Raw genomic sequence first — 26,133 nt, 5'->3', positions numbered from 1 at the left:
CTGATGCTGCGTTACTTGATCACAAATACATAATTTGTGAGAGTGTGTGTATACATAGGGCCCCTTTGATCTCAGTGCAGAAATACCCCCCCCTCACATTTGGAGGGGCTGCTGCCCCGAGAACAAAAGCAGAGAATAAAAATGGTCAAATAACACATTTTCAAATGGGAAGCGTGTGTCGGCTTCCTCGAGTGGTTCTGGCACTTGTGGGGGGGGGGAGAGAAAGAAAAAAAAAAAAAAAAAAAAAGAAAAAAAGAGACTTTATTGAACATATAAATTTAAACTTAGTTACCGCTAACAGTTGCCTTATAAAAAGGGTCCATATAACCCACGGCAATTTTTTTTTTCCCGGAGTCCCCCGGCGCGTTTCCCAGTGCACCCGATCTCTTGGCAGAGGCGGCTGCGAGGAGCGGGGCTGGCTGCGGGCTGTGCAGGGGGAGATGTTTATTTTTCAGTCATTGTTGGCTCCCTCCCCTGGATTATTTTACTGCTGCAGATTTAAGCCCTCTACTTATTTCTGATTCTCTGGCAGCTCTTTCCACGAGCACTCCCAGCTCTGTGCTTTCTCCCTTCGCTGCGTCTCGGGGTGGTGAAATTACAGGGTATGAGGGAAACGTGTAAATTATAGGGTTTATTAAAATGTAGGCGAGCGTGGCTCTCTAGGCGAAACAGATGCAGGATGGCTTGAAGTCAGCCAGCCTGACAAAATGCAGAGCAGGGGAATCATTAGAGGGGCATTTCCCGCAGGGAGAGAGGAAGCGGCCCTGGGGTGGGGGGGGAGGCTCTCCGTAAGGGAGCTGAGTCCCCAAAGCAGGGCTGCACTGGGGAGGTTTCTCCCAGCAAGCAGGATGAGGCCTCCGGGTGTACATCCCTGGTGCTGCCATCCTGCATCCCTCTCTGCCAGCCCCCAGGGGGGTCCCGGTGCTCCCTGATCCCAGAGCCTTTCCTCCTCCTCTCCCCACCCAGCCTCACAGGCGATGATTTATTTAGGCTAAAGCATAATTCTCAGTTTATAGTTTGGCTTCTCTGATATTAACCTCGGCCGCTTCTATGTTAGTTTTAAGGATGATGAAGGGACTTTTGGCGGCAGGAGAAAGCTCTCAGCAGGACCTCGGGGTTTGGGCACTGAGGCTCCATCTCGCTCTGCAAACTGGCAAGAAATGGGGCTGCTGTAGCAATACAGAATTAGGGGGAGAAAATTAGCCCCGAGTGCAGTGGCCTTTGTGCTGCCCTAGCTGCACAAAGCTGTTGTCATCCTGAAACAGAAAAACTTTCTATGGGTCCCTTCTCATCGCAGGAGCTGCCTGTGCTGTTGCCCTTTGGACCATCCTTGTCACTGCTTCTCCGCAGACCCACGATTTCATGGGAAGGTTGTCTTGAATACAACTTCTCTGCCATGAGCACTGCCTTATTCCATGCCTGAGCTGTCCATATAACGGTATTTGCTTTCACAGAAACCCATTAGGAAAGTGGGCTGTGGCGTTTTAGCTGCCTAGGATTACACAGCTTGGCATAGGGCAGTGAGGATTAAAACCAGGTAGCAAGGCAGGCAGCCCTGCTCAGGCTACTGGGACGTCCTCCATGGATCCCCCATGGTCCAAGGTAAATAGTTGTAGCAGTGCTAGCTACGTTACACTGATGTTCCCCTGAGAGCTTTACCAGCCCTGCCATGCTGAAGAAGCACAGAATACCCTCTGAGCCCCAGAAAATCAAACAAAATCACACCTGTAGGGTCTTGCAACTCCCTTAGTCCTACAATATTGATTGCTCGTAAAAGATCCTGCAGTGAGAAGGCTGGAGATGTTCTCCTGTATCCATCAAATGCTTAACGCGATTGAGTCTTTTTACACCACTCCTGTTTCAATATCTCACGGGGCTGATGAGGTCTGTATTTTTTCATTATGTTCTGTTTGTTTTGGAGAATGTCGGATCTTGGCAGAGCAGCGTAAAGCAGACAGAAAGGTTAACAAAGGAAAACATTGTTTACTAATCCCTTCGCGTGCTCCCAAAGCCTTTGAGGCAACTAAAACATGGTAATAAAATATTAATTAGTGAGTGCATTCAGGTATTCATTCAGTTTGGGGATCTCCAGCAGCCTGGTGTTTTTTAAGCACCACATAGCTGTCATCCACCGCTGCTCCTGGGTCTGAATTGGTGCCCGCCACCCCCTCAGCCCTTCCTTGATTCACGGCAGTGGCCATCAGGTGTGGCTCTCGACTCGTGGCCTGAAAGCCCACCTAAAAGCTCATCTGCTTTTCTTCCTCCTTCTTGGTTTTCAGCTACTTTGGGTTCCTCCTAACTTGGATTTTCTACTACAGTTGTTTAAGGGGAACGCGTAGAATAGGAAATGGTCCTTACGCAGCTCTGGGAGTGGAAGAGGAGACAGGTCTGGGTAGGACAGACAGCTGGATTTTAAATAACAAGGATGTGGAAGAGCTCAGGCTGGATAGTGGGAAAGGGAGAAGAGGGCAGGTCAGTGGGGAGCAGGGGGAGAGTGACTCCCTGACAAGCTCAGTTCCTCCTCTGGGGAAGTCTTGCTCTAGGCAGATGGAAGAATTGGTGAGAGCTTCGTGTTCTCATTTGGTGCGGTTTCCTAGCTAAAATGCCTTTGAAAGACAAGCAGATTTGCAAATAAAGGACTGTCAAAACCAGCTCCTCAGTTCAGATTTCTCTCTTTTTTTGAAATAGGAAGGGGAGTCGAAAAAGGCTGGTTGCTGAATGGAAATGTGCCTAACGTGATGTGGAGAGAGCTTATGCACTCAACAGTTGTATTCTCAGAGCAAATAGGGGTCTTTTGTGCTGCTTGATATTTCAGCAAAAGCTTAAGAGGAAATGAAGCAAACCCGTCTGCATTTCCAGGGGGAATTCTGCAGTGTGCATGCTGGAATATCTCCCCCTTTTCCCTTGGACTTTGTGGCTATTTTTACTTTCCCAATCCCTGACCATATGACTACTTCTGGGGTGCTCTTATTATTCCTATTGATATTTGTTTTTGATTCTTGAACATTGGCTCTTTTCCTCATTTTTAAAATGTTTTTTTGGAGACGACTAGGTTGCCTTTTCCTCTGCTGGCTCAGCCTAGGCAAAGGAGATATTTGCATAAATGTCAGTGCTTTGCCTCTGCGCTTATCTCAGCTGTACATAATTCTTCCAGTGCTCCGCTGATTTCCAAGACACGCACAACGTGGCGAGTGCAATGCTCATTCCTCGATGCAGAGGACCAGGGGAGTGGGTTCATGTGTTTGGAAACATTAGGACAGCTGGCCAGGCAGTAGCTATCAAGTGTGAGGGTGATTAACGGAACGGAGGCCTGGAGGCTGCGAGAGCAGAAGTACCGGGCTGCGGAGATGGAAGAAGGCAGGTGTCAAGTGCTGGCTCTCAGCTGCACATGGAGCTCGTGTTATTCCATGATCTAATGCCCAGGCCAGTCACCCCCTAGTACCGAGCTTAGATGTTCCTCAATTAATGAACTAAACAAAGCAAAGGTGCTAGGTGAAGAGTCGCTGGGTAAAATTGTCCTGCTAGAGCTGTAGCCGCACTCATAGGAAGTGTAGGCAATAGTCCTGACTGATGTAACAGTGAGTAAAGAGTGCACGGGGCTAGCTGTGTGCAGGAGGCGATGATAAAACAGGCGATATTTAGTGGGAGGGAGATCCTGCCTTGCTACTGAGCAGGTCTGAGCTTCTGCTGTGGGAGTCAAGTGGCTTGGATTGTTGCCTGGGCTCTCCGCTTCAGCGGGCTGCTCCTCCTGCTGCATCTATCAGCCTCTGACTTCTTGTTTCCACTCCTGCGCCAGCTTTGCCCATCTGTGTCACGTTCCAGAAGAAGAAAAAGGTCACGTAGCCATTCGTGGTTTCTCTCTCGCCTGTCTGCCTTTGCAGCAATCGCACCAAGCCCACTTTCTGCTGCTGTGGTTTTTGGGTTCGCTGTGCCACAGCAGCAGCTCTGTTGTCACGACTGTGTGCGTGAGGTTTGCTGTCTTGGAGTACAGCCGATGTGTGAACTAGGCACGGGTACTTTTTTGCAAGTGTGTATAGGCTAATACAGGTAGGCATTGTATCCTTTCTGCCTAAAAGTGGCTTGGCCTGTTGTAATGATCCCTCTCAAAATGAGCAATGTGTCCCTCTTCTGTTTGCCGCTGTGGCTTCAGTTCCTCTTACGGCCACTTGGGACGTGACATGGGTTTTATATGTGAAGGCAGAAAAGCCTAGAGGATTTTATTGTGTGAAACAGGGAGGATGGATGGAGATGGGAACCCTGAGAATTCCCAGCCAAGGATCAGAGGAGGCGCAAATGAAGCAAAACTGAAGCAGGCTATTTGAGGCAGGGGGGACTGCTGCTGGTGGGATAGCAGCAAAAGTGGTCCTGGCTTTTCCATTTGAAAGGAAGAGCGAGGATGTGGGAAGGGAAGAGGTATACGAGCCCGCTGTGGGAGAGCAGAGGCTGAAAGGAGGCCCCAACATGAATTCTTCCCTTCCCACTAATGTAGAGCGTTTTCTCTATTCTGTACAGAACATGATACTCTCTTAGGAGTGACCCCCCTGACCTCCCACCTCCTGATAGGATGGCAAGTAAGTGAGTGCAAAATAAATGGCACCAAATAGACTTTTTCAAAGAGAACAAGGGAAATAAATCAGGTTATTCTGGTGCTGCATTGACAGCATGTCAAAACAACTCCCCAAAGCGTGAAACTTGGCTGGGGAATGGTAATTCCACTGCCATGATACTTGCATGCCAGATGTATGGCTTATCATCATGTCTGTCTGTCTGCCTACCTGTCTGCCTACCTGCTGTTACTCCAGGATCGATTTTTTAAGGACAAATAAAATTTGTGTGTTCCTACCTCTGGTTTTGGAGCAGTAAGTGGGATCTAAATATATGAGGATTACTCAGGGAGGAAAGTCTGCTAGCTTGGAGTGGTTGGTGACACAAGATAGGAGAATAATCTGCTGGTCAGTGAGGTTCATGGTTGTATTTTACTTACTGTAGAAGTTCTCTCGCTGAGATGTGTATGTGCACAGGCAGGTGGAAGGCCCCACTCCAGGCTAGCATTACCCAGAACACCTTCCCACCTTTCTGAAGAGCAGTGACAAACAGATCTGGCAGGACAAGCTCGAGAAAACGCATTGCATCGTATTCTGCTGAGACCCAGCCTTCGTAGCACACGCAGAAAATCACTGCTCAGTAATTCCGCAAGGAAAAGGAGAAATGAAATCCAAACACGACGAACACCTCCAAGGCCTTCAGCATTGATCTGTGCTGATCACTACGAGCTGATGAACGAGGTGTAAGAAATCAGGCCAGGGAGCTCCCCACCCTCTCCTATGTGGTTCTCCGGACATACGTCGCTAAACTTGCTGTGTACAGGAGTCTTTGAGAGTGAATGCATTTGTGGATTTCATGCCTGCAAACTTCATGGTTACCCCAGTATGCACAGAATAAAGAAGGCTTAGAAATGCTGATGAAGTTAGTTAGTATACTGGAACATTCCTGTAGATTTCTATAAGTTCAGAAAAAAAATGTAAAAAATTATACTCCCTAGTAATTTCCAGGGCTAAAGGCTGAGCTCACTTCCAGTAGTGCAGCTGCTGTAAATTTATACTAATTAGCAGTAGTCTGAGTAATTTGGGGTGTAGTTAATGTTTTGGCATTGGTGCGCTTGTTTGTTTTTCTCTTTGGAGGATTAGGGGGAAATATATCTGCGCTGCACATTGGAGCTGGGAGTGGGGTTCTGTTGCTCATTTCGGACCAGATTTCCTGGCTGTGCAGAGTGTGTCTGCACAAGCAAAACTCGGGATATGGCCAAGGGCTTGTGCACAGACCCCCTGGATCCCAAGGAAGCCACAGCAGCTCGGTCCTTTGGGTATTTTGTGTTTCTGGAGACAATGCCGGTGCTGTCTGTGAGCAAGAATAGGGCTCTGAGGAGCGTGGTGTGCTATCAGCAGCACTGCTGTCACGAGAAGCACCCAGATCAGGCAGGTGTGAGCTTCAGGACGAAGCCTCATCCATAAAGTAGTCCTGATCCATAGGCATTTTTTGCCTGGGCTTAAACTTAGTGGTTTCAGACCGGTTTCCCGTGCAGGATGTCTGTCTGTCTTGTGTCTCCTTCCATTACTGGACACTACCGGTGCCGTAGCAGCACCCGTCCTACCCTCTGCACTAGGGTGTTGCTGCATGGATGATGAATTAATGATGTAACCAGGAATGAACTGAGTACAGAAATCTGTACCCATGTCACCCAGCAGGAAGCATCAGGCTGTACCACTTGATGCAGTGCTTGGTTTCGAAGGTCTGGCACTAAATAGGGATGAATCTGTCCTGGTCACCTGCTCTGCAGGAGTTGTGGAGACCCATCCAAGGTCAGAACCACAGTGCTAAGCTCATCATGTGCATTCATCAGGGCTAAGACATCTAAAAATCAGAAAGTTTAAGCTGATTGTCTAGGCTCTCTGTGCTCTCAGTGGTTGGGTAGGGGCAAGTCAACCCTACTGCTTTAGGAGGTGTCTTAGGACTGGACAAAACACCCTCCCCAGTCTCTCTCTTGATTTCAGAGGGATCTCGGTGTAACCAGAGCAGGCTAAATGCCTAGCCAAGGGAGGGTGAAGGAGGGAAGGGTCCCATGCAGCCAGCCAGTAGCAAGACAGGAGCGGAGCCCAGGTTTTGTAATTTCCCAGTCCCAGGGCTTCAACCTTGTTTATTATCCTAATATCCCCCATCACCTTGGTTTATAAGCATCCCACTTCAAATAAAAGAGAGGAGAGGTGTCACACGTGACTTCGCTGCATGCGCAGTTCCCTCGTAGTTTGATGTCAGAGCCCTGCTACTGGAAGGTAAGGGAGGGGTGACAGCACGGGGAAGGACCACCTGCATCACCAAGCACAGGCGCTCACAATTACAGGTGACCATGTAATAGCCGCTTAATCCAGAAGGGTCTCCAGAACATCCACTGCATACGCTGCAGGCCATAAAACACTTCCCAACACCCTATAACAAATTTAAGACCCTTAGTACAAAAGACCAAAAGCCACAAAAACTCTAACATGCAGGAGAGATCAAGGGCATTGCCAGTGTCCCAGGTCCCGGCAGTAGCAGGGAAATTGTTAGGTGAAAATGTCCAGATGATCTTAGGAAGTGGACCATGGCCCACCCTACAGAGGAAAGCAAGAAAACCTTACCAGCCCCTGCCAAATCTGACCCGAGGGGAAATTCTTTCCTGAATACAGGCCAAAACCCAAAGTAATTGCACATGTACTCTTTAAAAATGGATTTTATTTAGGAGAAACACATTGTCATCATCATCCTGTAAACTGCGCCAAATGTGCACTAAGGACTTCCCGTAGAAGTAGAAATTGAAAGGCTATTTTATTTTTTTTTTCCTGCAGAAATGCTGCAATGAGTAAGGTGGCTCCATCCCACCACAACCTGGCTGGAGGCCCCTCTGCAGGTACCCCAGCTAGCTCGGGGGAAGAGGCATTGCTCAGCTGGAGCTGCTTTTTTCTCTCGCCAGGGTCCCCTGACAGGTAGGGTATACTGGATTTATGGCTTACAATCAATCTCAGCCTTTTGAAAGGATGACAAAGCTTTATGGAGGGTTTACTCGAGGTCCTGGCCTGAGGAACCCTGCTTGGTGTTGGTACATCTGCAGTGGTGGATTCTGCAGAGTGCAGCTCCTCTCTGCCTCCCACAAAATTTTCTGCGATGCACAGGGCTTGTAAAAGTCTTAAGTGCCACTTAAATCTAACTTAGGGATACTGAAGGACCTGTTCTTAAGGCAAATTTGCTTCTGTTTCCTGCAGTCCCAACCCAGTTCCTCTTTTTTTCTTCTCTGTGATTTGACTTTCCACTCTTGGTTATGGCAGTAATTGCAGCGAGAGCTATCTAGGCTGCAGTTTAACCACGTCTGTAGAAGCATACAGATTTTAAAGCATTTCCTAGGAAGGCTTACCCAAATTAAAGGGCTACTGAGTATCCAGCATTTACTAATATAGCCAGCTATATGTTCTAGATAGAGTCAAGACCGGTGCTGGGAAGGCACGGGCAGATGCTCCCTTAATCTCTTAGCTCCTAAGCCACCATTTTATGAATGGGACCACCATTCTTCAAAGCATGGCCCAAAATTGGACAGAGCCATTGGCCTTGGACTTTCCGAGCTCCTGACTGGTGTCTTAGGCACAACTGCCCTTACCAGATGTGGGGATCAGTGCTGACATGACCAGCCTGTGCCCAGAGCTCACCAGGGAACCGCTCTGGGACCACCTGCGAGCATGGGACGTGTGCTGGCCCTGGGTGTAATAAGGACACTTATGCACTAGAGACTGCACAGACACCACCAGACCAACTCAGGAGCTACCCAACGGGACAAGCCACAGCTCTTATGCTCGGGGTTATGGAAAGCCATCAGGGCTGTAGGTATTTGCAACCCACTGGTATTGAAGTGGACACCTAACTATTGATTGTATTGTGATGTTGGCAATGTGTGCAGGGGGCTGATATTTCCAGTGCCTCAGGTGCTGCGAGCACTCCCTGGCGCAGCCGTGGGACAAAAAGCTGGGGACTCCCATAGGGTGAGGATGCAGCCCCAGTGAACATCTTCCCTGCTTCATCCTGTTTCAGCTTTGCCCCCAGGATGGTGGCTCGCAGGCAGCCTGGGCAGGGCTGTGGTTTGTGGTCCAGCAGCATGCTTCTCCTCCAAAATCTGCTGGCAGAGGCAGTGCTGTGAGCAGCAGTGGTGCTTTCAACGTGCCTGGCTGCCTGGTGGTGATTCTCTGAGACAGGAGATGAGTTCAAGATGAGACACAACTTCACGGCTCCTCCTGGCCCCCAGTCTGCTCGCGGTTGGCATCCAGGGCCAGCTTCCCTCTGAATTCACTGTCAGGATGCTCAGGCTGGCTGCTGAGCAGGCTGAGCTTCCTGGCAGCTTGGCTTAGATGGGAGCCTTGCTTCAGGCTCCCTTCTCATGCCTGCTGAGAACCAGGAGCAGCACCATTCTGCTCAGAGCTGCGGCAGGAGAAGGTGTGCCAGCCCTCCCAGCCCACATTGCCCTGCCTAGATCCCACCAGCTCTTCCCTTGCCCAGCCAGTTTTCATGGCAAAGCCAAAAATGACAAGATTTAATGACAGCTAAGCCATTACAGTCAAAGAGACAAGTGTTGCTGGGTGTTGACATCAATATTTTTAATAGGAGGATTATATATGTGTGTGCGTGTGTATTTGGAAAGAAGAGGTTAAAAGCAAAAGTCAGTGTTAAGTACAAGCAAGCATGAAAGAAATAAAAATAGCCCGGGTTGGACTGGGTGAGGAGAAGAGGAGATCGCACTATTCCCATTAAACGTGACATTTACATGGAGGGTGAACTTGAAACTTTGACAGGACTGTGCACATCCCCTCCAGAGCCTGCTCCTGCAGAGCAGCCACCACACAGTTTCCCTGCTGGTGATCTCTTATTAATTAGTGCGCTCCTCTTGGGTGTGGGGAAAATTGAGGGAGAAGAGGGATCGTGGGCTATTTTCTGAAATTGTCACATCAGAATCAAACTGCTCTGCTGCTGGGGACTTGATTTTGGAAGTGATGCGCTCTTCATTCCTCTCTGTGAGAAAAAGTGTTAAAGGACATGCTCAAATGCCACCCATTATTATGAAGACCCATGAAAGCTGGTTTGGCTTTGGGGTATTTGTCTGGACTTTAGAAGGGTTCAGTTCCTCCATGTTCAGCACCTGCTGAGCCTCAAGGCTGGATCTGGATCTCGCTGTGGGTCCCCAGTCCCTGGGACCAGACCCTTGCCTGTTTCCATGGTGTTTGGATTGCTCCCAGCCACAGAGTGGCCAAGGGGAACCTGAGCATCATCATCTTCTTCCAAACCACCGCAGGGAAAGCACACATGAGAAACAGAGCGACAAAAAGAGTGAACATACAGTTCTCTGTACTTCCTGATGAAAAAAATAGAAACCAAGAAACCAAACCCACCCAATTTCCTCTTCTCTGTGATTCCAAGAGGACAGTTTGATGCGGTGAGATGCGTTCGGGCTCCGCCGAGTGGGGTCATCCTGCTGGTGTTGCTGGAGTTGGTCTATCCAGGGCAGCCCCTGGTGCTTCCCCGCACCCTGTGTGGCTGTAACCCCAACCCAGCCGGCTGGGCAGAGACCTTGGCAGGCATTAATAACCCAGGGAAGGTTCCTGCTGCTGCGGCCAGAGCAGGCCTTGCTGTGCTCTGAGTCCCGCGCCAGTCATAGGGGTCAAGCTAATGTTGACACTGGGCCCTTTGATTGTGCTTGATTCATGTGCGTACACCACTGGTAGGTCAGATGGGCCGTTAATCCCCCATCCCTTCCCCCTTCCCCAGAAAAAAGAAAAAAAAAAAAAAAAGGAAGGAAAATGAGAAATAAGTTTAGCGGGTGACTTCCCGGCTCACTTCGAGGCTTGTGATGTGAGTTGGCTGCAAGGTCTGAGTGTTTAGGATTGAGGGTGTTTTCTCTGTACTTTGGGTTTTTTGGTAGCCTGGTGATTGAAAAGCATGGGAGGAGAAAAGTGGAGCTGATGTGAGCAGGGGAGCCAGGTCTGGCAATGCCTCTCAGGGCTGGGTAGTGGCTGCCGAGCCCTATGGTGGGCCTGGGGATGCAAATGGAGATTCAATTCATATTTACATTTATATTTCTATTTAAATTCATGTTTTTTTTTTAAATTTCTATTTAAATTCTGCACCCAGTGGGCCGGAGGAGGCAGAGTCGTGCAAAACAGCACATCCCCACCTATACATAAGAGAGCTTTAGCCCATTCATTTCCTTTCTTTGTGATTTTTTAATTAATTTATTTAGTGTTACAGCTGATGAAACAAATCAGGTGTCACAGGGAGCCCCCTTAGGCAGTTTACAGTCTCCTTCTGCCAGGACACAGGGTGCTGGGGCAGCCCTGAGGTGGGATTTCTGCGGGGGTCGTCGGGCTGGGAAACTCCGAGATGGGGCTGGAAATGGGGGGGCCAGGGCCCTGACACCCCCTTCGAGGGCTGAAAATAGCCAAGCCCCGGGCTGGGGAAGCTGGTGTGGGCAAATGCCCAATTAGGGAATCTTTGTCAGATTCGGGCAAGCCGAGATAAGTCTCTTTTATCAGCCTATAAAAATACCACTTTCACTTATCTGGAGCTACCTACGCCACGCAGCTGCGGGAGGGTGGGGAGAGGAGGGGTTACAGACGGGCTTGGGGGGGTTGCAAAACCGTTTTGTTCTCCCCAGAGAGCCTTCTTCCCCTCCTCTTCCTCCCCTCGCAGAGGTGCCCGGGCACGCGTGGGCTCGGGTCCCGGCACGGAGGGCATCCCCCATCCTTTTCCCTTTTATTTTTCCATTCCCCCTCAAGCATCACGCTCCGGCTGAGCCCGCGCGTGCTTAGGGCAAGGCTCCGGGGATCCCGTGGGGCACCCATGGGTGGGCGTGAGCCCACTGGGAGGGGGGCACCCATGGGTGCGGGTCCGTACCAAGAACCCCTCTTCGGATGTGTAGCTGTTGGCTGGGTGCCCAACCATGAACGCATTTTTTTTTCTTTCCCTTTTTTCTGTTTCCATAGAAATTCTCAGCTCCCTGCAGCTGGCACCCCGAGGCCAAGGGGCTCTCAGCCGTCCGTCTGTCCGGCCGCTGGCTGGCTGCAGGCACGGGGAGGGGGGGGGGGGGGTGGAGGTTTAAAAAAAAAAAAAAAGGCATCGTGCATCTGGGCGAGATCCGCCCTGCACGCATCTCCCCAGGAATACCCACACGCAAACAGAGGATCAAGACGTGGAGAGAGTGCTAACATGCATTCCTACTGTGGGAAAACATGCTGCACTTTGATTATTTTCTCTGTGGTTTCCAGTCTATTTGGGCTGGAGGAAAACGATCAGATACAGCGTGGAGGGGGGGAAAAAAAGGTCAGGCGTCTAAAGCCAAATGACTGCTTTCGAGGCTTTTTAGGGGAGAGTGTCGGTGGAGGGAAAAGATGATGGAAAAGGCGGGCATAAATTCGGTTTGGGGTTAAAATCCCCTAGTCGGGTCTGCCCAGGTGGGGCGTCTTCCTCACCCCTTATCCCCTCGAGGTCGGGGAGGGGGGGACGACACGAAAATAGCCCCTTGCTATTTTTTTTTACGGCAGAACTGGCATAGGCAAGCTCAGAGCCGCTCCACGGAGGTCCCCACTGTCGCGGGGAGGGCTTTTGCTAAATTTTGGCCATCGGGGCTGGAGGGTTACACCGGGGAGAAGCGCTTCTCTTCGGATTTGGGCAGGCAAAACTTTGCACGGGATTTTTTTCCTACCCTCTTTCGAGGAATAAACGTCGTCCCCGCCGCGGGTGGGACGCGGGGAAGGGGCAGCCCCCGGGGCAGCCTGTCCCATCGGGCCCGTACCTTTCGCACACATTTGCTGGTAGGGCTTGGAAATACTTTTCCAAATATAGCCCCGGAGCGGCCGTCCCCCCCGCCCAGGCCTCCCCCCGATGCCCTTCACCAGCGCAGCCCCCCCCCGGGCCGTGCCCGGTAGCCGGGGGGGAAAGCCGGGTAGCCGTAGGGGTCGAGCCTCCCACGCAAAACACGCGTGGAAAGTCGCCGAGCCCAGCTGCTCTTCGCTTTCCCTGGGAAGCGGGTTATTTTATTTATTTATTTATTTATTTTGGAGGAGGAGAAGGGGATGCTGCGGTCCCCACGTTTGATTTTTCGGGTCCTCCCCCCCCCCCGCCGCTGTCACCTCCTCTCCCTTCCTTCCCAAAGCAGGGCACCTTCCCCGCCTGCCGTGATACCCACGCAGCGGAGGGCCAAGAATTTCCTCTCGTAACCACGCGGCCTAACCAAAACCTGGGAAATTCCACCCAAAATTCCTTGGAGAAAAAAGGGGCGCAGTGCTGGTGTGGGGGGAACGCCCGAAGGAAGCGCTCAGCTCCGGGGCTGGGGGGAGGACAGAATTTTGGGGAGAGAGCCCCCCAGCACTGTTCCTGCCCCCGAGGGGGGATTTTGGTGGATTCCTCCCATTTTTGGACCACTGATGCCCGTGTGGTGGGGGACAGCGAGGGGACAAGGAGGGGACAGCGCTTCTCACCTCTGCCGGGGGAACCGGGGGGGCTGAACCCCCTGCCAGCACCTGGGGCGGGGGCACCCCTCCCGGGGAGCCTTCAAAGATCATTTTAGCAGTGTGTTTCGTTGTTATATTTATATATATATATTTTTTTCCATTATGAAAGGCTCTGCCTGGGTTGTTTCTCCCCCATCACGTTTTTATAGTGAGATCAAGGACAAGCTTGTTGCGTTGTGGTGGCGGGTCGTTAGGTTCCACCCCCCCATCCCCTTTTTTTTTTTTTCTTTTTCCTAAACTCTTTTCGGGGTAAAGCTCTAAGAAGTTTGCGGTTCGCCCGGTGCAATTAAGAGGGAGAGGGAGCGAGATCTTGATTGCTTCTGCTCGTTCGGATCGCTTCGGAGGCGGGGGGGGTGGGGGGGTGGAGAGGCGGGCGGGAATTGATTTTAGATTTCTCTTTTATGTCGGGTCTGGTTTCTGGTGATTAAATTTCTCTCTTATGTGGACTGAACCTACGGATAACTGATTAATAACATGCCACTTGGCGCCAACACGGGGTCTCGAGGCCTTTAATCGGCAAGATGCACAAGAGAACAGAGAGAAACACAGAGCAGGACAAACTCCACCAACTATTTTAGCCTGCTGTTCTCTGCCTCGGCGGATTTTTTTTTTTCATCTATTCAGTATTTCCTGCTAAACTCGTAAACTTTATTTGATTTACAGCTATTTCATGAACCTGCTTAAACTAACATGTGTTCCGTCTTGTCCAACTGAATCATAAAAAACAATCTTGGATCCAAACGAGTTTTTTTTTTTTTTTTTTTTAAGAAACGAGTTATTAATGACAGAAAATAGGCATTGTCTCGAACGGCGGCTGCTCTGGCCTCCGGGGGCCGGCAGCCGAGGGGGGAACCGGGCTCGGAGCCGCAGGTAGCGCCCGGGCTCTCGGCTCCAGCGAGGCAGGGCTTTGCGCGGAGATTCGAGCTCTTTTCTTTATTTTTTTAAAAATTATTATTATTATTCCAAAGCATAAAATATTTATTCTTTGGAAATGAACGGTTTCCAAGCGCATGGCACCCAAAAAGTGCTCTCGGGCTGTGCTGGCAGCCTGCAGATGCACGGGCGAGCAAGCAAAGGCACCCGGCTGCCTCCAAAAACTAGCTGCCGGGCACAAAAGGAGCTGCTGATATTGTCTCAAACACGGGAAAACGTCCTTTTTTGGGGTGTGTACATCCACCGCTACACCTAGACCAAAACAGACAAGCACGTACCCAGCTTGAACGCTTAATATAGGTGAAACAGGTATAAATATATGGCGATGTATATTCTCTCTATATATATATTATGTACGTATAGGTGAGCACGCAAGTGTGTGTACGAAATCGGCTTCACCCAGCCGAGTGCCACCCTGAGCAGCTCTTTGTACCCAGTCGCTCAGCCCTGTTCCTTAACTCTGAAGGGAGAAAAACCCCTTGGGGACAGCGACCTGCAGCCCCCAGCCCCCAAACCCGTTTCGGTGCCGCAGCGCAGGGCCCTGAGATTTACAGATCGCGGCCTCATCCAGGCTTTGCACAAGGGGCAAGGCTATGGATGGGGGAGGAAAGGTTCGTTTTGTCCTGCTCTCTTCATTCTGTGAATATTTCACATTATTATTATTTATATTATTTATTATTATTATTATGCTACTAACGTTAGCTGGAGAGCACCACCACCACCAAACCGTCCCATTTAGGAGCCGTTTGGGTAACACATAGGAGCTGTATTTTCACCGCGAGGACAACGCGGATTTGAGGGATGCCCTCTCCCCCCTTCCGAAGCCGGTTCCCAGCCGCTGTCCCCTGGATGGGAGTGGGGTTGGGGACCGCAGCCGCCTTTCTGAGTGCTGGGGAGGGGTTTCAGACCCTAAAACGCGTGGGGGTCCCGTTATTATCAAGGATGCCTTCAGCCAGGCTTGGCCGCGCTTTCGCTCTGCGTTATGTAGGGCAGGGGAAAGAAATGGGACGGGGACGGGGAAAACGAGGGGAAACGGGGAAAGGGAGAAAGAAGGCGAGAGGGAACGGAAAGGGGGAGAGGGGGAAAGAAGAAAAAAGTGTTGGGAAGCAAGGGAGGGAGAACACGTGGCGGGGCGAGGGCGCTGCGCCGTGCCCCGGGTGCTGTCCCCGCTCCCGTCCCTTGTCCCCCCCGGGGGCCGGGGCCGCGCTGGGGCACGGGAGGGGACGGATGAAGCTGGCAGGTGGCCCTGGGGTGGCCTCGGGCCCCTTCTCCCCAGCCCATCCTGGGCCATCCCGCCCCCGGCTCCCCCGCCAAGGTCATTGCAAGATCACTTTCAGCGAAAGGCACGGGGCGCTGAAGACTTTCCCCCTCTTGCCCCCTTTAGCTTTCTTCCCAGGGCGAGAGTGAGGCCTTATCTTCTTTTATTTTCTCCTTCGGCCCGAGATAAAGCCCTGATTGACACCCTGTTTGGCGATGGCAGATTAGCGTTTCTATTCTGGCATCAATAACGCGCCTCGCTCCATCGGGACGCATTGATTGGGGCGGGGAGGGGGATGCTGAGCACCCCGTGCCAAAAAGTCATCCCCGGGCTGGCTCCCTGAAAAGGGGGAAAATGGGGAAAAAAAAGCCTATTCCCCCTTCCCTGGGCTGCACTGTGCGAGCAGGAAAATCTGGGGAGAGGGCCGAGCCGCGGGCACCCCCCGGGCTGCAGTTAAAATGCCTTTTTGGAGGCAGAGAGGGCTGGGAGAATGGGTGCCTCTTGCTCCGGGGATACTCCTAGTCTGATTTTGGGACCCCTTCACCCGCTCCCCGGGTGCCAGCTGGGACCTGCAGGGGGGAAAAAGGGGAAAAAAGGGATTTCCATCCCACGGGCACGCGTGGGAGGCAGCGCTGGTGCCTGCACAGCGCCGCGTTTTGCAGCCCTGCCTCTGCCCCGCTGGTTATTTTTCATTTTCGTCAGTGTTTTAAAGCCTGGACTTTTCCTGGGAAATTAATGGGCTGGGGGGAGGGGATGTTTTTTAATTGCAAAGTTTTTTTTTTTTTTAAACAGTAAGAAGGGCGGGAAGAAAGATCCGAAACCCACAAACTTTTAAAGAAAAATGCTGTTCACCTGTAATAACGAAAAATCAAACAAAAAGCTCGACCCAGGTATCTACGCCGAAGGGTCTTCTAAGCGCAGAAATTCTCGACCACCGAATATATGGTTTTGCAGTGGAAACAGTGACACGACGAGAACCGCGTTTGCGTTACTTTGAGACAAACATCTTCCTGACGAACCCTCAAATCAATAGAGCGAGCCACTGCCCAAAAAAAAAAAAAAAAAAAGGCGGAGGGGGGGGAAGTGAATGGACCGAAGTGCTTAAGTACTTCCAGAGAAGATGATTATTTTAAATACTTGTTTTCTCCCAGGTGCGTATTTCGCCAAAGAGGGTATGAGGCCAAAAAAAAAAAAAAAAAAAAGAGAGAAATAAAAAAGGGGAGAATTGGTCGGAGAGAAGTAAATTACCTAAAAATGGAAAAAATATATTCTTGCTATTGGGGAGCTGGAAAAAAAAAAAAAAAAAGGAGTTAGAGAGCCAAAAATGCCGCAGTATATAGGTTTTATAAGCTCCGAGGCGGTCAGCGGCGCGCTGCCCCGGCCCTGGGCAGGGGCGCTCCCGGGGAGCTGCGGGCGAAAGGCTCCGGGCTGTGGTGCGGCCCCAAAAAGTGGCTTTAAAGGCAGCGAACAGGGCTGGGGGGGCGAGTTCACGCTCGGCACTATTTCTTACTGCTGACACCTCGACCCCACTGCAAGCCGGCACCCCGGCCGTGCCCCCCTGCCTCCTCCTCTCCAGGGTAAAACCCGCCAGGAGAAACCTCGGAGGCCCCCCCGCCACCCTCTGAAGGCGGCGAGGAGGCAGGGGGGCTCCTCCAGGCTCCAGCCATGCCACCCACAAAAGCGGGGTCTCCCCGCGGTCTGCGACCCTCGGGAGCGGGGAGGCCGGGCCCGGGTTGAGGGGGCCTGATCCTGCGCTGGTGGAGAGGAGCTGAGCGAGCTGGGGGGGGGGGGGGGGCTGAGAGGGCTCCCCCACCCGGCCACGCACTCCCAGCCCACGCAGGTAAGTGCCCCCGTGAGGGGATGCTCGGGGGTTTCAGCGAGTGCGGGAACCTATAGCGCCTATGGATCAGTGTATAGGCGGTGCACGCACATCTGTCCTCTCCCCTGCTTTTTTTTTTTGGGTGTGCACGGCTTTGCACGCACTCTGGGAAGCGAGCAGCGGGATCCAAGGGGGGGGGGAGGCGGATTTCTGCTTGTGCTCACCCAAAATGCGTGCGGGAAATATAGGTGGGAATAGAAAGAGTCCCGCGTGGGTAGCGGCTCGGGCAAGGGGGGCTTGCACACGCGTAAATGCTGCTGTGTGCGTGTGCACGGTGGCCTCGTTATTTGCACGTGTGTCTTGGCGATGCGCGTGTCCGAGCATCCATGCAGCACTTATATTCTCTCTCACCGATGTATTTCTGCACGCGTGTGCGTCCCACGTGCAGCCTCCATGTATAAAATTCGCATCAATTCTTTACCGAGGACACGGCCCCGTGCCAACGTGGTTTATTTTTTTGGCAAACCGCGCGTGTGTTCGCCCCCGGGCGTGCGCGCACACCTCTGGGTCACATATATTTAGATAGATAGATAGATATAGATATGAGCTCCTATATGCTGCCGTTCCGCTCCGAGTGCATGGGTTTGGCCCGCATAGGGCCGCGATTGCCGGCCCCGAAGCAGCGGGGCAGGCTTTGCAAAGGGCACGGTCGTCCCTAGGCTGCCGGGGGCGGGGGGGGGGGTTCGCCATCCCCACCCCGCTCATTTGTTCGGGTGTCCCCAACTGAGGGCCGTGCAGGGCAAATCGGGGCCGGGTGGGGGGGGCTTCTCCTCCCCGACCCCCTTTTTTGTTTTTTGGCCATCCTTTCCGCTGCTTTTTGCCAGGGCCTGCTTCCCGAGGAGCCCCGGGTGTCGGCAGGGCTGGGGGGGGCCCTTTTTGGGAACACTTACCCTGCGTCCAGATCCTGCAGCAACTTCTCGTTCTTCCTTAGGTGATGCTCTTTATTTTCTCTCTCCCTATTTCTCCTCCTCCTCTTCCTCCTCCTCTCTCTCTTTTTTTTTTTTCTGTTGGAGGAAAGAACGGTTTAAGCATCTTTGGCGAAATGTTTGCTGCAAGCTGCCGCGAGTGCATCGCAAAAATCCCCGCAGGTTAATAGGAAAGGCGCTGGGACGCGGGGAGCGCCGCGGCTCCTCTGCAGCCACTGGCTGCGCTGGAGGGATTTGGGGGTTTGGGGCTTTTTTTTTTTTTTTTTTTCCCTTCGCTTGTCAATCTCATTTGGCAAATAATCGCCTCGATTTACTACTTTTTTTTTTTTTTTTAATCACAGCAAATAATTGGTTCCCGAAGCACGCTTGAATCTGTGCAAATAACCAGGTTATCATTTACTATATATAGCCCAGAGTGTTTGCTTCCAGAGGCGCCTGAGCATTCATTTGACAAGTTTCCTGCTCACTCTAATAGCTTTTTTTTCCCCCCCCCCCCCCTTAAAAATTAGGCTGAATAATGCCAATGCCGTTGGATTAACCGGGCTGCTCCTGATGAAGCGGGAGCTTTGCTACTGGTTTCCCCTTTTTCCGCCCCAAGAAGGAGTGGGTTTTCCTGGAGTTTCCAGAGACTCGATGCCTGCTTGGGTGGTACACACACATATATAACACGCACTCCGTCACACCCACATGTATACATGTGCGTGCATTGTGTGTCTTATATATTCATGTCTATACGTGCACTCGCATCTATATGGGGAGGGTGTACACACGCAGAGGAGCACGGCCAGCCTCAGCGTACTGTGCGTTGCGCCGAATGGTTTCTTGGAAAAAAAAAAAAAAAGAAAGGAAAAAAAAAGAAAAAAAAAAGGAATCTCACTGATAGGGCTTTAAAAGAGGAGAATAATACAAATTAACCTTCCATTACTGCTGCAGTCAACCATGACAGAATAGGCCAGTTGCGTGGTTGGTGACGTCTCCGTGTCCTATAGGAGCAAAGCTCGTGAGATAGCAGCTATCGCCTTGAACTCTCTTTATTTTATTGGAGTATGGCTGGTAATAAACAGTAATATTTAATTTGTCTGAGACCACAAATCGGCTTCTAGCTGGAAGGCTCCTTCGCCTTGACATTACAGTCCTAGAGAGCCTGGACTTGCGGTCCTTTTCCCAGCTTTTTTTTTTTTTTCTTCCTCCTTCTTCACCCCCCCCAACCTGCAGACGGAAATAAATTCGATTTATTTGCATCGTTTTCAACTTGTCTTCAAGGTGTTTGAGAGCTAGTGTGGCATTGGAGAGGTGAGTGCTTGCTTTGCGCTAGCAGTGCTTTCAGGCAGCGGGCAGCAGCCGTGCTCCTGCAAACTTCGAGATTTACACTTTTCCCTTTCTTTCTGGCGAGGGGAGGGAAGGTGGTGTTCTCTCTCGCTCCCAGCTGCGGGCAACCTTTTTCCCTTGCTGCTCGGATTTATTTTTTAAGGAGAAAAAAAAATAAATCTCGGGCTCGCTGGCTATTTGGGGAAGCTTCCCTCAGCAGCCGTTGCTTCCCCCTCGGCCCGGCTTTCCCCCAGCCTGGACGGGAGCTGCTACTTTTCTTGTTTTTTCCCCCAATTTGCACCTTTCCGAGGGGCGGCCAGGCAATGGAAGGGCTCCTCCAGCCCTCTCCGTGCCCGCACCCAGGCCGGGGCTGCGGCACCCGCGGGGGAAGACCCGCCCGGTTTGCTCCCTCGTTTGTTTGTGTTTGGAAGGGCTCCACGGCTCGTTTCCCTCTAAAAATAATGAAATATGGGACTAGCTTTGTTCTGTTTGTTTAAGTAGCGTTCGCTGGCTAATTCTCTGCGGCTACAAGTGCAGTTATTTTATTATTCTTATTTGCAACCGTTTAGCGTGCGCTGGGTCTCCTCGAGTCGCTGTGGAACTGGCGTGCGCCCGGGGAGGGTTTGGGAGATGCCAAATTTACACCTACACACGCCCCCCCCCCCCTCCCCGGAGCCTCTGACCCCCGCGGACTTTGCGCCTGGTGCCTTTTTATTTATTTTTTTGCTCACCTCCAACTTTTCGGGGGGCTGCGGCGTTATCGCGCCCTGCGAGGGCTCGGAAAAAGGCTCGATTTGCTGAAACTTCGGCGAAATGCACGAGAAATGTTCGAGAGGGAGAAAAGAGCGAAGGTTTGGGGGGGGGGGGGGGCGAGGAGAGGGTGGGGGAAGGAGGAGGAGGGTGGGCAGAGCAGATCTAAACCATGCCATTTATTCCAAGTCTTATCAAAAATCCGACTCGCCAATCTGGTTCTCTTCAGGCTGCAGAATGCGACAGGGAGGCTGTTTACCCTGCGCTGACCTATTCAACTTTACCCTCAAAATAATACATTAAAAAAAAAAAAAAAGGAGAGCGAGGAGGGAGAGAAGGAAGATGCAGATAAAGCCACATCCCCGCTCCTCGCTGACGGCTTGATTATTTGAGCACAGCGGAGGCTCCGGGGGCTGCGGCCCTCGGCCGGGCAGCGGGGCGAGGAAGAGGATGGAGAGGGGCTCGAGGGGGTGGAAAGCTCAAGGGGTCCCCCCTGGGCTGTGTTTTAGCCCCACTTCTCCGTGTTTCATCCCTTTGGCCAGGTTAGGAGAGTCCACTCGGGGGACATCTCCCCCCCCCATACACATAAAAAATACAATAATAATTAAAAAAAAAAAAAAAGGCCTCTGTGAGCAAAGCTGGAGATGGGCGCAAATCCACACCTCCAGGCTGCCTTTGAGGGCAGGGGGGGCCGGGGGTGGTGTGAGGTTAGCGGAGCCAGCGATTTATTTAAAGGGGTGAGGGAGGAGAAGGGGGGGTGGATGGTTGGGGGGGGGGGGGGTGAATATTCCCAGGCGCTGAATTTTCTCTTTGGTTGGGAGAGATGGATGGAGGAGGGAGGGAGGGAGAGGAGGTAAGGCAGAGGGGGAGGGCTGCTGGGGAGTTTGGCGATTGTCTTTGTGCCTTGTTCTTGTTTGCCGGCCAGAAAAATAGGCTGGAAAAAAAGGAGCTTTGGGGGGGAGGGGGCGGGAGGGAGGGCTTGGGGGGGGGGGGGTGGGGAGGAAGAAGAGCGAGTCTCTTCGGAGCAGGATCCCAGCTGGTTGGCCAACGGGGCCCGGCACTTGGCGAGCGGAGCTGGACGAGCCCGCGGCACCTCCGCGCTCCGCGCAGCGCCCTGTAGCCCAGCGCGCCCCGCTCCGCGCAGCCCCTGCCCGCCCGCCCGGAACTTTCTGCAAATTGCTTTTTTATTATTATTATTATTATTTATTTTTAAAGGAGGGTGCTCTTTTTCCTCTCTTTCGTCCCCTCCCTCTTTTTTTTTTTTTTCCTTAAATTATTAGTATTTTTTTTAATTATTATTGCTATTTTGAGGAGGGGGAGTAGGAAGAGTGGGGTGGGGAAAACTGTCTTCCAGAGCAGGCTGAGAAAAGGGGTGGGGGTGGGGGCTTTATCTTGGTCTCAGGATCCTTTCTAGTGCGTCTGACAACCTGGAAGTGTTTGGAGAGAGCAGGAGAGAGAGAGAGAGAGAGAGAGAGAGAGAGAGAGAAGCAGGCAAGCAGCTTGCGTTGGATAGATCTTTTTCTTCCAGGCTGGGTTTTCACATGCTGATCCGCAAATAAATAAATAAAAGGAAATATGCACACGAGAAGCCTGATCCCATTGTAATTTCCATTGCCAAAGGGGAAAATATACACATACATATATATATGGAGATGCATTGATTGCATGGAATTCAACAAGCAAGGTAACAGCTCTTCCATTGCCATGTATGTCCGTCGGTGTCTGTAATATGTGTGTGTGCGTGCGTGTGTGACCGGGAGAGAGCGAAAGTGCCTGGCTGGGGTCATTGTTTTACACAAATTGTCTGTGCCGAGCCTGCAAGGCCCCGGGAGCCGCGGGGTGCGGGGGGGGGCCGCTCTCTGCAGCGCTCCCGGGGCTGGCTGGGGGGCCTGGGGGGGCCGCGGCGTACGGGGCGAAGCGAGCACAGGCTGGAACAAAAGGCTTAGGGTGTTTTTTTTTTCTTTTTTTTTTTTTTTTTTTCTCTTTATTGCAAACCCACTTGGTGCTACTTTAGCAAAGCGAGATGCATTTTTCATACAGCCGCCGCGGCCTGGTTCTGTCAAGCTCCATTTCTTCTCAGAAGCTCTTTAAAGGGGAAAAAATTAGAAGCCGCGGCTCGCCAATTGCTCCGAGTTGGTGGGTTATTTTTTTTGACCCCCCCCCTCCCTCCCCGATTATTATTATTATTTTAAAAATCTGTTTAATTATGCCTGGACCCACCGACGTGCGGAGCGCTGCACAGAGGCTCGCTGGAGCCGGGCTCCCCATAGCTGGGTCCCTCTTTGTTTTAATAAAACATGCTTTTTTTCCATCGCCCTCCACTGAACTTTGCCGGCTCGGGGGGGAATAAGGGATCGGAGCTGGAGGGAAATCGATTAAAAATGAGTAGCTGGGATTTCCGAAGCTGCACCAGGGGAAAAAAAATAAAAAAGGAAAAGAAAAAGAGGGGGGGGAAATTGAAAGGAAAAAGAAAAAAAAAAACAGCTCGGGAAAAGAGGAGGAGGGGAAGAGAAAAGCCTTACATGGTCTCTGTCTCGGGAGCTTCGGGGCTGCCCCGGAGCCCGTGCGATGTGCCCAGCCCGGGGCCCTGCTCCCGCTGCCGGCCGCGCACTTTCCGCGCACTTTGCGCGGTTTTGCTTTGCCCTGCAGCCCCCGAGCGCAGCCCGCCTGCCTGCGGCGTTGTGGGAAAGGAGCATCGGGAAGGGCGGGGGGGGGCACGGCCGGTGCTGGGAATGATCTTCGGCTCCAGAGGTGCGGACCCGGAGTCCCTTCGCTTTTTGTCCTTTTAAATTATATATGGTGTATGTATAAATTGCCCACCACTAGCAGGGAAGATCATTTTCTCTCCCGCCTCCCCCCCCCCCCCTTCCCACTCCCAATTTTCCTCTACATTTAAAGGAGAATTGCCATTTTATTTTTATTTTAAAGGTTTTTACATATTGTTGCAGGGAGAAGGAGAACTCATTTCAGACCATTCTCGTGTACTTAAAAACAATATTGTCTCCATATGGTTGGCCTTTCAAAATTGAATCCTCTTCTTTGAAACATGCGAGAGATATTTTTTTTAAGCTGCTAAAACTCTAAACTCCTTAAGAACAAAAAAAAAACTAACAGATAATTCAAACGCTTTTATCTTTTTTTTTTTTTCCTCCTGCTTTGAAACTTTTGCCATTCCTGATGGAGCCTTTAAAGCTCCATCAAAATACTGCCTTTAAAACCCGCCGTTGTTACTCGCATCGGATGTAAGCCGTATTTTTTAAGCTCGGTTTTCTCTGCTGGTGCAGTTTTACTCGCGTTAGGGCTTTGCTCGCTTCAGCCCCGAGCGCAACCCGCGTCCCCAAGCCTGTACGCAGGTTACCTTGTACGCTACCTGGGCCGATGGATTTACTTGCACTTTTATTTTCCAGTCGTCTCGTCCATCCGACGCTGCTTGTCTTGCAACTGTTCGGGCCGGGGGTGTTGGGTTTGGGGACGAATAAACGTTTTTTTTTTTTTTTTTTTTTTATTCCCCCAGAAAGGTCGCGCTTCGCAGGGGTGCAGGGAGTTGGGTTTTCTTAGAAAATGGGGTCACACAAATGGCATCACGTTTCGGGGGCATTTGCCTGGTGGCAACCAAGCTTCTTCTCCAGGGGCTTCCACCTCCCTGGGAGGACCGGGGAGGCTTGGAGCCTCCTCGGCCTCAGCGAGCCCGGCCTCGGCCCGGGGGCTGGGAGGCTCTCAGGGCCGGGGGGAGGCTCTGCCACCCTCCCCGGTGGGGGGACACCCCAAATCCTCGGCCACTCGTGCCATGAGTCCCTCGGTCCCCGGCCAGGTGCCCCCACGCAGCCCCCTGGTGCACCCTGCCATCGGGCTGCGGGAGAGAGGCTGTTTACCTTTTTCCAAAAGATGCATTTAATAATACCGCCTCCCCTCTCCCCCTCCTCCCCCCCCCCCCCCCAAATCCTATCATCCCTTGCGGGCTGCGATAATAAATAAAAGTCTTTATTTCTCCCCCTCCTAAAGTTAAAGGGCCTCGTTCCCTTCCCCGGGCGGCTGGAAGTGAGTTGCGGGTTCGCCCACCAGCTCCGCAAACGCCGGGCTCCGTGCATGTGAATTTCTATATTTATATATATCTATTTTATTAAACGTCAGCCTTGACTTGTGCGCCTCTTATCTCTGCTCTCTCCCCGATGTGTGCCTGCAGTGGGGGATTCGGTGAAGGAAGCTCGTAACATGGCGGATAGCGAGGAAGGCTTTGGGCTCCCCACCACGCCGGCTGACTCGGAGGCCAAGGAGCTGCAGGCTGACGCCAAGCAGGACACGCAGCTGGGGGCCCCCAGCAAGCCCCCCACCTCTCCCCAGGCAGCCTTCACCCAGCAGGTAAGGACCCGGCCTCAGCCAGCCTCCCCTTTGCTTTTTATTTTTTCCCTTTTCTTCGCATTTTTCCCCCCAGCTCTGGGCAGCGAGGAGTCCTTTTAGGCCCCACGGGAGAGAAAATTTCCACCTGGTTGTCGGAAACTTTATTTTTTTTTTTTTTCTCTGCTTTCCCATTATCCGGGGCCGTGGTCAGGCGCTGAACGAATGGTGAACGTGTTCGTGGGGTGCGTGGGGGGGGGGGGGGGGCACGGGAGGAAAACCCACCCGAAACATGCACCCCCTCCTGCACTGACACGCACGGTCCCACGCGTCCACACCTGGGTGTGCAAATGCCCCCTGAGGCCATGTGCACGGATTTCTACGTCCCACGGACTCCCGTGCCTCTCAGCGTGACATTTACACGCAGACGAGCTCCCACCCCACGGCCGGGCGCGCACTTACACTGCTCTGCCCGCACCCACGCACCCGAATGGGGGGTCACGCGTGGGCACCCCAGCAGCCACCAGGGGTTAGGCACCCCCGGCGGTCCCCCTCGCACCCCCCCACAAGCCCTCGCCCCCCCCGGGGCTCTGCGTGGTGCTGGGACACGCGTGGACTCCCCCGGGGGCACACCAGCCGCTGCTCCCCGCATTGCCGAGGAGGGGGCTGGGGGCATCGGGGGGTGGGGGGGGGGTGTGTGAAGAGAGGTTTCACCACCGAGCTCTCCCGCGTGTTCCTCGTGGGTAAATCCTCACCGGGAGACCTCACGCTCAGTGCCTGCTCGGCCTTCGGCCTTCCTTTTTATTTAGGAGGGGGAAATGTGCTTGGTTTAGGGTGTGGGGGGGAACAGCTGGGTATTGCTCCCCACTCCCAGCGCACCGAGGATCCTGCCCCGGGGCTCCCTTTGCTCAGCACCACCGGGGTCCCCCTCGGCCTCCCCCCGGCTCTGCAAACCAAACTCCGGCTTCCCCCCGGGGTTTGGGTGCTCCGAGGCTCCCCGGCCGGGTAACCCGGCTCTGCCTCCCTCCCTTGCAGGGCATGGAAGGAATCAAAGTGTTTTTGCACGAGCGGGAGCTGTGGCTGAAATTTCACGAAGTGGGGACGGAGATGATCATAACAAAGGCTGGAAGGTAAGCAACGACCATCCAGCAAGCCCCTCGCCCCCCTTTTTGGGGCCGTGGGGCCGGATTCTCCTTGGTTCACGCGTGTTTGCGGGGATGACTTTGCACCGGGCTGCCCCTCCGGGCCTCCCCACGCGTGTTCGCGTGTTCTGTGGGTGCCCAGCCGCTGCTTCCCCGAGCCCCAGGGATGTTCGTGTCTCCCGTGGGAGAGGCCACGGGTCCGTGTCGCGGCCCCGGGACAGCCCGCACAGCATTGCCCGGGCTGCTCGGCTCTGCCCCGGCACTGCCGGGCCCTCCCTGCGAGGATATATTGAGGAGAAATTGTTTCTTCTGGCTCTTTTCTTAACCAGAACAGTTGGATCGTTAATCCCAATTTCAGGCCTTTGGAAGCTTTCCAGGCAAGCGCGAGTTGCAACCACTTGGCCAAAAGCTAACCTTGTTTAGAGAATCTCGCGGGGCGATTTCGTTATTATTATTAATTATTATTATTATTATTATTATTTTTAATTAAAGGAGCAGCCCCGTCCTTCTGCGATTTTGTAAT

The 26,133-nt window shown here is 52.5% G+C and overlaps 1 protein-coding gene across 7 annotated transcripts in view; it reads left to right on the top strand.

Annotated features, from left to right (window-relative positions):
- The window catches only part of TBX5 (T-box transcription factor 5), a 126,002-nt gene that overhangs the window by 67,387 nt on the left and 32,482 nt on the right, over positions 1-26,133 (top strand). Inside the window, exons 2-4 of one of the 7 annotated variants that reach the window (XM_083803447.1) lie at positions 7,383-7,520; positions 24,317-24,492; positions 25,504-25,598. In XM_083803447.1, coding sequence (XP_083659573.1) covers positions 24,346-24,492; positions 25,504-25,598 — 242 coding nt within the window. In that variant the 5' untranslated portion in view covers positions 7,383-7,520; positions 24,317-24,345. Of the gene's footprint in view, positions 1-7,382; positions 7,521-16,031; positions 17,111-21,461; positions 21,818-22,147; positions 22,270-24,135; positions 24,222-24,316; positions 24,493-25,503; positions 25,599-26,133 lie in introns of those variants that run through there. The other 6 variants (XM_083803443.1, XM_083803449.1, XM_083803444.1 and 3 more) reach the window with 6 other exon arrangements.

The sequence above is a fragment of the Anser anser genome (genome assembly GCF_964211835.1).
Source record: "Anser anser genome assembly, chromosome: 18".
In the NCBI taxonomy this organism is placed as follows: domain Eukaryota; kingdom Metazoa; phylum Chordata; class Aves; order Anseriformes; family Anatidae; genus Anser; species Anser anser.
This window is presented reverse-complemented; position numbering and strand designations above follow the sequence as displayed.